Below are 12,956 nucleotides of genomic sequence, written 5' to 3' on the forward strand. Positions count from 1 at the left end.
CCGGTTGCTAGGGAGGGTAGAGTCACATGGGATAACCTCCTCATGGTCACTATAATGTGTGGTTCTCACTCTCTGTAAGGCACGTGGTGAGTTGTTTGTGGATGCCGCGGAGAATAGCGTGAAGCCTCCACACGCACTACATCTCCGCGGTAACGCGCTCAACAAGCCATGCGATAAACAGACGCAGAGGCAACTGAGATTCGTCCTCCACCACCTGGATTGAGGCAAGTCACTATGCTACCACAAGGACTTGGAGCACATTGGGAATTGGGCACTCGAATTGGGGAGAAAATGGGAGAGATTAAAAAAAAATCTTTACACAATTCTTGCTCTACAAAGACAGTTCATGGTGACCACAGCAGTCAAGCTCCAAAAGGGACAAAACAACAACAACCAATAAGCACTATAAAAGTGATCCATATGACGTTTACTCTATATTCCATGTCTTCTGAAGCCACAAAATAGCTTTAAGTGAGGAACAGACTGAAACGTAACTATTTATTCAACTAACTATTTATTTAACAACAACCAGTTATATATTTATAACTGGTTGTTGTTGTTTTGTCCCTTTTGGAGCTTGACTGCTGTGGTCACCATGAACTGTCTTTGTAGAGCAAGAATTGTGTAAAGATTTTTTTAATACATACATATTAACATGTCTAGTTCACTAATAACACATGCCTTCAAGCACATCCCTGTTATCTGTTGTAGTCCGTTCACAAGATACAGATGCAAGACAAAACGCAACCCACACAACCTACGGCCGCTTTGCACTTCAACACCTGCTCCACTCTCGTTCTCAGTGGGACTCTGGAACTGCCAGTCTGCTGTGAACAAAGCTGCCTTCATTCCAGCTTTCGCCACGCAGTCCACCCTCAGCATCCTGGCACTGACAGAGACATGGATACGTCCTGAGGATACAGCAACACCTGCTGCTCTCTCTAACAACTTCTCCTTCTCCCACACCCCTCGACATACTGGTAGGTGTGGGGGAACAGGTTTGCTCATTCATAATAACTGGACTTTTTCACCACATGCTTCACTATGTAACAATACATCTTTTGAATTCCATGCCATTACTACAATGCAACCCACAAAATTACACGTTGTTGTCATCTATCGCCCCCCAGGTCAGCTGACAAGCTTTCTTGAGGAATTGGATGTCCTGCTGTCCTCCTTGCCAGAGGATGGCAGGCCACTTGTGGTTCTTGGTGATTTCAACATACACCAGGACAAACCCCAGGCCATTGAACTGAATACTCTTCTGGCCTCATTTGACTTGGAAAGACTACACACCACAGCAACTCACAGGTCGGGCAACCAGCTGGACCTCATTTTTACACGTAACTGTACCACCTCTAATATTCTTGTTACACCTTTACATGTTTCTGATCACTACTTTGTTCAATTCAACATGATTCTCCCATCCATTGTAAAACCGACCCCACCTTTGGTTTCCTTTCGCCGTAACCTCCATTCCCTCTCACCCTCTCGCCTTTCCACTGATGTCTCTGCCTCTCTTCCCACAATAAATGTATTTTCCATGCTTGATGTGAACACTGCCACAGACACACTTAGCTCTACTTTAACAACCTGTCTAGACAACATCTGTCCTCTCTCCTCTAGACCAGCACAGACTACACCACCCAGCCCCTGGCTGTCTGACGTCCTTCGTGAACATCGGACTGATCTCAGGGCAGCTGAGAGGAGATGGCGGAAATCTAAAGATCCAGCTGATCTAGGTAAATATCAGCTTCTGCTCGCAACTTTTTCAAATAACGTTAAAACTGCAAAAACTTCATATTACCAGACCAAGATCAACAGCACCACAGACACTCGTAGCTTGTTTAGAACATTTAACACACTTCTCTGCCCTCCCCTCCACCACCTGACACATCACTGACAGCAGATATATTCGCCACATTTTTTACTGATAAGGTTACAGCCATCAGCAATACATTCACAGCACCACACCCTGTCAAACACCTGGCTCCTGTATGCAACCCTTCTTTCCCTATGTTCTCTCCTTTAACTGACACTGAGGTCTCTAAACTCCTCCTCTCCAACCACCCCACAACCTGTTCCCTTGACCCCATTCCATCACACCTTCTCCAGGCCATCTCTCCGTCCATCCTACCGGCACTTACACACATAATTAACACATCCCTTCTTGCAGGCACTTTTCCCACTACATTTAAGCAGGCTCGAGTAACCCCACTGCTGAAAAAACCTGCACTTAACCCCACACAGATAGAACACTACAGACCAGTCTCTCTCATCCCATTCATGGCAAAAACACTTGAAAGGGCAGTTTTCAATCAGATCTCCGCCTATCTCTCACAGAACAAGCTGCTGGATGACAATCAGTCGGGCTTCAAAAGTGGACACTCCACTGAGACTGCCCTGCTGTCTGTCATCGAAGTCGCTGAGACAGGCGAGAGCTGAATCGAGATCATCCGTTCTGATTTTGCTGGACCTTTCTGCTGCCTTTGACACAGTCAACCATCAGATCTTACTCTCCACCCTCTCTAAACTGGGTATCACTGGAACTGTGCTTGACTGGTTCAACTCTCATCTCTCGGAAAGGTCCTTTGAGGTAGCATGGAGAGGGGAAGTATCCAAGTCACACAAGTTACTTACTGGGGTACCTCAGGGATCAGTGCTTGCGCCACTTCTCTTCTCCATATACACAACATCACTGGGACCCATCATCCAGTCACATGGTTTCTCTTACCACTGCTACGCTGATGACACGCAACTCTACTTGTCTTTCCAGCCCAACGACACCACAGTGACCGTTTGAATCGCTGCCTGTCTGGCAGACATCTCGGCCTGGATGAAGGAACACCACCTTCAACTCAACCCTGCCAAGACCGAACTCCTTGTCTTTCCAGCCAACCCTGCTGTTGAACACAACATCACCGTGCAGCTGGGTCCAACTACAGTTTCGCCTTCCAAAACGGTCAGAAATCTAGGGGTAACCATTGATGATGAGCTAAATTTCACAGACCACATTTCAAAAACTGCAAGATCTTGTAGATTTACACTCTACAATATCAGGAAGATAAGACCCTTCCTCTCTGTACATGCCACACAACTGCTCGTTCAGTCCCTTGTCATAACTAGACTGGAATACTGTAACGCTCTCATTGCAGGCCTTCCTGCATGTGCTATTAGACCTCTCCAAATGATCCAGAATGCAGCAGCACGTCTGGTCTTTAATGAACCTAAGAGAGCACATGTTACACCACTCTTTGTCTCTCTCCACTGGCTGCCAGTTCATGCCCGTTTTAAATTCAAGGCCCTGATGCTGGCATATAAAACAGTCATTGGGTCTGCTCCAGCATACCTTAAAACATTTATGCAGAGCTACGTTCCCACCAGAAGCCTGCGGTCGGCTAAGGAACGCCGCCTTGTCGTACCAAAACAAAGAGGCACCAAAACACGTTCCCGGACTTTCAGTTTCATCATACCACGGTGGTGGAATGACCTTCCCAACTCAATCCGGGAAGCTAACTCACTCTCTATCTTCAAAAAACGGCTAAAAACACATCTTTTCCAAAAGCACTTAACCGGTCAATAAAAAAAAAAAAAAAAAAAAAAAATAATATATATATATATATATATATATATATATATATATATATATATATATATATATTTACATTTCTTGTTGCACTTAAATCTGTTTTGTATACTATTATGATGATAGTGAAACTTTGTAATATGGCACTTTTTGTACCACTGTCTCCCTAAGATGATTCGCTGATGTTCTTCCTCTTTTGTAAGTCGCTTTGGATAAAAGCGTCTGCCAAATGAATAAATGTAAAATGTAAATTTATTCATTGATAATTTTCACCACAGCAAAAAGCTTGCATGTTGCCCATGTTGGTGTCCAGAATTTAAGAATTTGCATGTTGTTCCATTAATACTGTATATAAGCTAGAACAAATGCTGTTTTGCTGTATATGATATATTTATATGAGCCTATTTTTAATCTGAATGTCGACCAGGTTCAGAAATGAATGGGGGGTTTGGGGCAAAAATGCCCCCACATTCAAAATGTTATCATTTCACATATTTAACCTTCTAGGCCTAGATATACAGTACATATTATTACATAAAACACAAGATATAATTACTCTAATAGAAAAGTTATGTTAATACATTTATTATATTGTATTTGAAATTTTTTATATTATTTATTAGAAAACATGATAAAATGTTAAAAAAAAAATGCCTCTGAAAATAAATATTGCAAATTATTCCCAGTGCTTGATGCACGCTTTGGTATATATGCTAGCTTCATTGTAGGTGAAAGTGATCCCCAAATAAAGACTTCAATTATTTATATGTTTCTCCAACAAAGTTATCATATGACTATACATTTGCAATATAGAGCACAAGCTGCATGGGCACTTTAAATGTTTTTTTTTTGTTTTGTTTTTTTGACTGTCATAGATGTAGTATGGCAACATTTAAAAAAAAATACAAATCTCTACTCTTTAAAAGCATACGTGCTTGGAACACATGAGGGAGAGAAAAAAAGAGATTTGGGTTATCTATTGCTTTAAGGTTAGGTTGGGGTAAAAACTCCTAATCAAACTCCTGTATGGCAAACATTTCAAAATGTGTGAAAAGAGACTGACTTATTTCTCTCTTTTTCCAAAGCAAACAGAAGGTGATGAAGTGCATCTACCTTTCTCTTTCCTCCGTGTCCAGTCTAAGCCAAAGAATGACATGGCTTCCTTTTTCTCAAAGAGTATTCATAATTTCTCTGAAAAGAAAACATAAAACATCAGAAATTAAAAAGGGTAAAAATTCCATAGAACATGAAAAAAAAAAAAAAAAAAGCCATTTAACACATGCAAGCCAAAAACGCCCCTGTAGTGAATTCCTCTGGGTTTTTGGTTTTTATATATATTTCTATATTAATATTATTTCTAGCTACTATGTATGATGTATGATGATTTTAGTATATATTTAAAATTATACAAATAAAATGCATAATTGTTCAGACTGAAAATTCATATAAATTGATTCAACCCAAGTAAACAGTGACATGCCAAGTTAAAATGATGCACATCTGTGGAACCCCCTTTCTTGAAAATATAAACACACACACACACACACACACACACACACACACACACACACACACACACACACACACACACACACACACACACACACACACACACACAGAGACATTCAGAGTTTCCAAATTGAGGAAACAGCACTTATGAAACCCGCCCATTGGACAGGATTCCAGAGTGACTTCAGCACAAGTGTTAATTATAGAAACCACACATGTTTAAGAAGGTGTGTTTTAAAAGGGCACTCTGCATCAGGAGCATGCGTAAACACACTGCGGCCGCAGCTTGGTTAGCTTGTCTCAATCACTGGAAAATAACTAGCCATTATGAAAACCCAGAATAAATATTTAAGGGGTTGCAAATTAGTATACATGTCCTACTTAGGATCAATTTGAAAACTTAAAGGGACAGTTCACCCAAAAACTAGAATAAATAGATCTTCATGCCACTCCAAACCTACAGTATATGACTTATTTTCTTCCATAGAACACAAAAGGAGATATTCTGCAGAATCATGAAGCTGCCCTTTTTTATATCTTTGACAGTGACCAGAAGGACAAAAAAGCAGCACCATAAAATAGTCCATACAATTTATGATGATTTGGATGCTATGGTTGAGGGAAGTACTATCAGCGATAAACATTTAACATTTTGGTCTGTTCCTTTAAATACAGACATTGTATGGCTTAAAAAACCTTGGAATAAAATGCACAAATTGAATGGACTATATTTACGGTACTCTTGTTTGGTGCTTGACAGCCCCTGGTCACTTTATGAATTCAACATATGAAGGAAGGAAGAGCAGGAGGAAAACCTCCCTTAATCATGGCAGTTTGTCATATGGTTTGTCTGTATCAAATGAGGTCAAAATGTGCATAGAGAGCTTGAAAGGCAGAATCAGAGAAAAAAAGGAGCTACTGAATGATACCAACTGAAATACCGGATGGGGAAAAAAGAGGTGTGGGATGAATCACAACCACAGTAACAAATATGGGGGGTTCTGCGTGGCAAAATTCTCAAGAACTAACCATAAACCACACCCACACACACACACACACACACACACACACACACACACACACACACATAAACAGAAACCACATATGCAAAATGTTTAGAAGTGCATGCTTAAAACACACATACCTAAAGAACATCTTTTGTACTGCCACCACAGCATGTTTAAAATGTAATCTCAAGGTACCACAATAGTAGTCACTCTACAGTATACTATATACACACACACACACACACACACAAATTCACATTAAAAAAGCAATAAGCACTAGGCCTCAGGGTTTCCGTTGTCCGGTAATTACCGGACATTGGCCGGTAAAAAAATTAAATGTCCGACAAAATTAAATCTCTCCGGTCAAATTGTCCGATTAAAATTGCCTAATAATCCCGTCCCCCTAACACCATCTGAATTTGAGAATAAGCCTAAAATGTATAAAGCAAAAATACACCGATCTCTTGCTATGTTATAAAGGAACAGGCTCTATCGTTTGAAAGTTATGAAACAACATCGCATGCTGCATTTCAAATAAAGCGCACGCCTAAAACGGCTGTAATATAGACCTAAACAACGAACGATTGAGTGAGACGTTTCAAATATGGCCAGGCCCAGGCAGACTAGCTTTAAAAGCTTTTTTCAGAGGCCAGACGATGGTGAATCAGGAACATCTCATTATAGATAGATCAGTGCTTCTAATCCGCGCGGCAGTTTTTTTCTCTATCATCAAAACTGAATAGCCTATGTTCATCAGTGCATGGTTACAGTCTATATCAAGCAGGGACACGTTTGTGTGCATTTTATTTTGTGATTTCACCGGAATTAATAGAGAGTCTCCGCAACGGCGATAGATTGAAACACGCGTCCTAGTGAAGATTGCGCAACTCGCGCAGCGCGTCGTCCATGCAACTGATAGCAGCGGACACAAGCGCTCAGCTTGATTTCAAAAACAACAGATTTTAGCGCTAGATCTCTTATTTAATAACGGACTAAATGAATGATCTGCTAGTTAACTGGAGATGTTTTATTTATTTGTATTCGGTACATCCGTGCCTCAATATTTCAAAAAGTGAATGTGTGTGAAACCACAGTAAAAAACAATTGGCGTTGATTGACGCCAATCGGACGTTCATGTTTTTTTTTTCGTCTATTTGAAAGTTAAGCTAATAATAATATGTTGCATTCTTTACGGCCTGATTATGTCATTTTTTAAGTTACATAGACTGCCTCCAGTTTTCCTCAACTTGACTAATTAAGAGGCGATATATTTGACCGGCATATCATCAAAATGTCCGTAAAACGAAACCTCTGTGACCGGCACCATTTTTTTCTAGCGGAAACTCTGCTAGGCCTGTATGTGTGATGTGCATGCCTTTGAGTGACTGATTGGAGTGGAAAATGGTACATGAAAAAAAAAAAAAAGCAGGAAAAGAGAAAAAAGCAGCCCAAACCACAGAAAGACACTTTCAGGTTTACTAATCACTGACAAGAATAACTCTCTTTCACTGCTAACTAACACATGCATACACTTTTAACCCCATTTAGCTAGTTTCTGATTTTGCTCTGACACATAAATACGGGTGGAAAAAAACAGGGTAATATTTCCAATTACATTCCCAAAGTTTTGTATCCTTACAAATCAGTCACATAACTTACAGAGGTAGCACAAATACTCAGCATTCAATACTCTGACCTTCCTCTATGGAGGAAAATACAATGCCTGGCAATTTTACAAACACTGTCTGGAGTCTAGGAGTGAAAATGACTGGCACATGTGTTCATGAGTTTTCAGAGGGGCTATTGTGTGCTCTCCTGTTCTCCACCTTTCCATTTGACACAAAGCCAACCGACTTTTGTAAGCCCCTTTTTGTCTTTCCCATGTTCTTGTGTAAAGTGATGATAACCTCATCTCCATTCTGTTAAAACATAAAGAGTTGAGTGTATGTGTGTCAGACTGTTATCTGAACGAATATATGAGAAATATGTGTGAAAACTGAGTGCAATCCTCCATCTTTGTCCGTGTTTAGGGAGGTATAGGCCTATAGGCGATGCTGCTGAGCTTGCTGTGGTGTCTTAGAATACTTCACATGCTTGTGTGTGTGTACTGGCATGCTCTGGTCACAATTGTTCCATCTACAGACCACTTCAGATAATCTACAGTGCCATGAGGAGCAATTGAAACTTACTATGACTGTACAATTAGCAGAATGGGGAAAATATTGTGATTGCATCATTTTGATTAACTGCTGACAACTCATACAATTGAAGGAAGTGCTCACAAAAACAAGCATGCACTTGTAGGCTAGGCTTGAAATGGGAAAGCTAAAAGATAAGCAACAGCAAACACAACAAATCATTGGGGAAAAAAAACCTGGAAACAATGAACATTCAGATACACAACAAAATAAAAATCCATATAGGCTATTATACAACATTCAGACATATTCTTTAACGGATCAGTTTGGAATTCACTTGCAGCTTTCCACTTGCCCCTCAGGATAGTCTAAAACATGCATTGACTTGCAGCAAGATGCTTCAGAAATGCAGTATTGTCTACTGAGCCACTCAGTAAAGCCGCAAGCTTAAAGTTTAACCTAAATACTGCTAAAGCTAGTCTCTTGTTCCATATTTTGGAAACCACGTGTCCCTTTTTAGTGATGAAACATCATGTCATGAACAAGATAAAACAAAAACTAACAGAATAGGAAGTACACTTTCTCTGAGTGAAGCTTTAGGTTTGTGTTTAGGGAAGTGTCCCTCAGACAAGTAAAACTCATCCACAGCGCTGCAGGAGGGCTGACAAAGCTACTGGCTATATAATTACGAATCAAGACAGCAGAGAGCAAAGACAGTTAGATGGTTAGCGAAGGAATGTTGTCTTTACCAGGTTCTTTCCAAGCAAAACACACATATAAACACAAGCGCTCATCCAAAACTAATACACTGGGAGAGTACTGGATACTCTCAAAAACCTCTAGTTAGCGATTAAAGACTAACAGTGTCATCTGAACTTGTGGTTGACCGATATGGGTGTCTAAATGGCCAATGCAGATATCTTGAGCATGGTTACTGATGGCCAATGTAATTTGCTATAAATAATACAATTTAAGGACCGAGAAGTACAGAATTGCTGATATGAACACTTATTTAACAGAAAGCGTTTATTAGCCACTGACAAGGCTGTCAGTAGCTAAGTACACAAAGGGGAGCAACTTTTATTTATCAACCGAGAGGACACAATTTTCGGCAGATGATAACCAAAAAATGACCTATTTATGGTCCATTACTAATCTCTACGAAACACACCCAGTAGCAAAACCACTTGCAAATGTCGTTGCTGTTAGCTGAAGGTAACAGAAGTTAAGGGTGGGATTTCACCATTCCTTCAGCTTTACTCAGGGTGTGGAGGAAACTTGCTGACTGAGTCAGCCTGAGATGGACATCATGAGGAACCATGCAGAGGCTGAAGCTCCAAAAGATCTGCAGATCTCAGAGTACAGTTTTTGGAACTCTGTATGTGTACTCAAGATTAAAGTACCTCAACAGCATATAAGAGTGGGACTCCATATTCTTACATCACGTTCAGTGGCGGTTCTTGACCATTTGAACTGGGGGGGCCAAGCTGGGGCCGGGTGTGCTTGTAGGGGGGAAACTGAATTATATCTTAAATGTCCTATGTACAAGTATAAAACATTTGTTTATTTAATATTTGCTAAAATAATGCTATTTTTTAGAAGACCACCAAAGATTTACCAATCAAATTTCATTACAAATTATGGAAATTTATGAGCACAAAGGCACAGTAGAAATATTTGAGCCATGTTGCCATGTTGTTCTTTAGAATGACATATGTGTTAAAATGATTGAGTAAAAATGAATGCCACATCAATATTTTAGGTTAGAGTTTAAGGAGTATAAACAACGTGTACAGGGCTTGTAAATGGTCACAATTTCTTTAAGATCATTGCCATTTTAAAGCACATTTTTAACTTCAATAGTTCATTGTAAATGGTTCAGCAGTGTAACAGAAGAATATTTAAAAGTTCAAATATTATTCCATGCAGTAGGCTATCCTAGTTACTATGAGGTTATAAAAGCTGCATGCATTAATATTATACAAAGTTAGAAAATGTTTACAAAGATGCTTTTGCCAATGTACGTCATTACCATGATGCAAATTTGTTAAGGGTGGTTGCCAGGGAATTGTAATGCCGTTCTTGAAGAGAACACTTCTCCAAGTGGTTTTTAATGCTCTGCTATGCCTAAGCAAGCATCACAAATAATGAGATGCTTAAGAAGCTCTGTGCTTTTACTGTTAGCTTGTGATAGTTTTTTAACTTTAGCAACATCGCTATATTTAGCACAAAGGACTTCAAGGAACATGTTACTTCTTTTTGCTTTATCTGCAATTTCCCTCATGGGATACATAAGGTGAACAATTACATTTCCTTATACATTATTCAATGAAGTGTAAAGATTTACAATTATTTCCTAAAAAATTCACAGATGATGGGAACACTTGAAATATGAACTACCTCAATTTGAGATTCAGTTTGCCATTGGCCAGCTACCAAACAATGACAACTTAAAAAAAACAGATAGTATAGTAAGGCATCAAATCAATAAATCCTGACTACATGGAAAACCCATAAGGCCAGAGCAGATAATGACTAAATAATTTATAAAAATCTTTACAACGGTGCTTAGGTAATAGCAAAAGAGGGAGAGAATGATGGCCTCTCAATTTACCAGATAAAGGCATGTCAATTCTAATGACCATTTAATTATTTATCCATTAACAATAACGGTCTGTCAGAAAGATAATCATATCTGATCAAACAGAGCCTGCTGTGTGTTGTCACTGCATTATTTATCTGCTGTATTTGACAATAAAGAGTTATATGGGCCACCAGTGGAACTCAGGGTCATGCTACAGTCACAGATATAAACAAAGTGATCACACATATTACACAGCACTGAGAGTCAGTGACAAACTCAATACCTGAAAAGAACCAGACCTCAAACTGTCCCAAACAAAAGTGTTCATGGTCTTTGACTTTTATGATCTTCAAAACACTTTTCTTGTAATTGGTCCCTTGTTTTAAAAATGTTTAGGAATGTCATGGAAGATTTGAACATAATTTGCTAAGATTTGTGGGTGGTGCTTGTCATGCAAAGTTCTCATATATTCATCAGGTCACAAGGTGGTTAGAACAATATAAAAGCTTTAACAGAATTAACACATTGTGAGTTTTCTGTAGCTTCTTCTGCTAATATCTGATGGTCTTAAAGGAATAGGATCGACAGCTTTAGTCTAGATTCCCTTTCATTGTATGGAAAAATGATGCACTGAAAGTGAATGGTGACTGAGACTAGCATACTGCCTAAAATGTATTTGTTCCATGGAAGAAAGCAAGCCATGAAAATTTGGAACAGCATGAGGGCGGGTACATGACAAAAATGTTATTTTTGGGCGAACCATCACTTCATATCTGACATACGCACATAAAGATGCCAAACTGTCTAAGAGCTGTCAGAGATAAAATGTATAAACATCCTGACACAGGCTTGCTCCAAAAAATTATCTCCACTTTAAAGAGTGATTAATGCTACCCCCAGTCCCCCAGTCCCCCCCAGACTAAGAAGACAGATGTGAAAAGGTAATTGTTGTAAATATATATCTTTTAAAATTAAGATACCTACATTGAGTAGGCCTACAGGGAAGATTCAATGTTAACACTATTGCTGCTTTCAAAAATCAAGTTATTCATCTTAAAGGAATAGTTAACCCACATCTGTATGACTTACTTTATTCTGTGGGACACAAAAAAGTTAGGCAGAACGAAAGCCTCAGTAACCATTTACATAAATTGCATTTCTTTTTTCCACACAGTGAAAGTGAATGGTGACTGAGCCTAACATTCTTGACTAATATCTCCTTTTGTGTTCCACAGAACAAAGTCATACGGGTTTGGAACAACATTAAGGTGAGTAAATAATACATGTTCATTTTTGAGGGAACTATACATTTAAGGGTATCACTTATTAATTTTATTTTTTTGCAGAAACAGCAGTGGTTTAGAAAAAAGTTCTTACCTGGAGTTACAGTACATTCGCACAGTTAAACTCTCTCATAAAGCTGAAATTTGGGCGTGTGAAAAAGTTGTAGTCCAACAGAATGCAAATTTCCAAACACCTAAACTTTCTGTCTATTGAGACACTTATACTGTCGAGAATGCAACTGTCACAAAAAAAACTCTCCCTCGGCTGTGTAACAACATGAACCGCTCACTCTTTCAACCTCCTTTTCAAAACTCCGCTGAGATACGGGGCATTATGAACAACCTTTTCACTCTCACACACGATATCTCACTTCCTGTGTTTTTCTGGGTTGTCTGCTGATTCACCTGACCTCCGTGATCCCCATAGCCTTTAGCGTCGAGATTCTTACCGTAAGGGTCCTTCGATGACACCGCAGTATGTATAGATCTCGTGAGTAATCCAGCCACTCTACAACCAGAGATCACCAGAAGTTAGCTAAAGTCTCCTCCTCTTTGTCTCATTTTCTCTTTCTCCTCCTCTTTTCTCTTGCTTCTCAGTCTTCCATCTGCTCTCACTTTGTGATGATGGGCATCATGGAGTGCAGACGTTCAGTGTAGACTCATTCACACACCCAAAATAAATAAGGAAGAGGGGCAGGCAACTTAGACACTGTCTTCTGTGTGTTAAGCCTTTTTTCTCTACTCTTGTGAATCTTTATCTGTTTGAGGTCAACTTTACTTACTGACTTTCTGTGTAGCAAACTTTGTTAGACCCTGTCAAACCTATGTTCGAAACACCACACATCTCCC

At 39.4% G+C, this 12,956-nt stretch overlaps 1 protein-coding gene across 2 annotated transcripts in view; it reads right to left on the minus strand.

Moving 5' to 3' along the window:
• Nucleotides 1-12,672, minus strand: part of LOC127629664 (probable phospholipid-transporting ATPase IM) — a 35,565-nt gene extending 22,893 nt beyond the window's left edge. The window contains exons 1-2 of one of the 2 annotated variants that reach the window (XM_052106870.1): nt 12,557-12,672; nt 4,700-4,777 (exon numbers count right to left, since the gene is read on the minus strand). In XM_052106870.1, coding sequence (XP_051962830.1) covers nt 4,700-4,742 — 43 coding nt within the window. In that variant the 5' untranslated portion in view covers nt 4,743-4,777; nt 12,557-12,672. The other variant, XM_052106878.1, reaches the window with a different exon arrangement.
• Between the last annotated feature and the right edge of the window lie 284 nt (nt 12,673-12,956).

The sequence above is a fragment of the Xyrauchen texanus genome, chromosome 3 (assembly GCF_025860055.1).
Source record: "Xyrauchen texanus isolate HMW12.3.18 chromosome 3, RBS_HiC_50CHRs, whole genome shotgun sequence".
Taxonomy (NCBI): Eukaryota; Metazoa; Chordata; class Actinopteri; order Cypriniformes; family Catostomidae; genus Xyrauchen; species Xyrauchen texanus.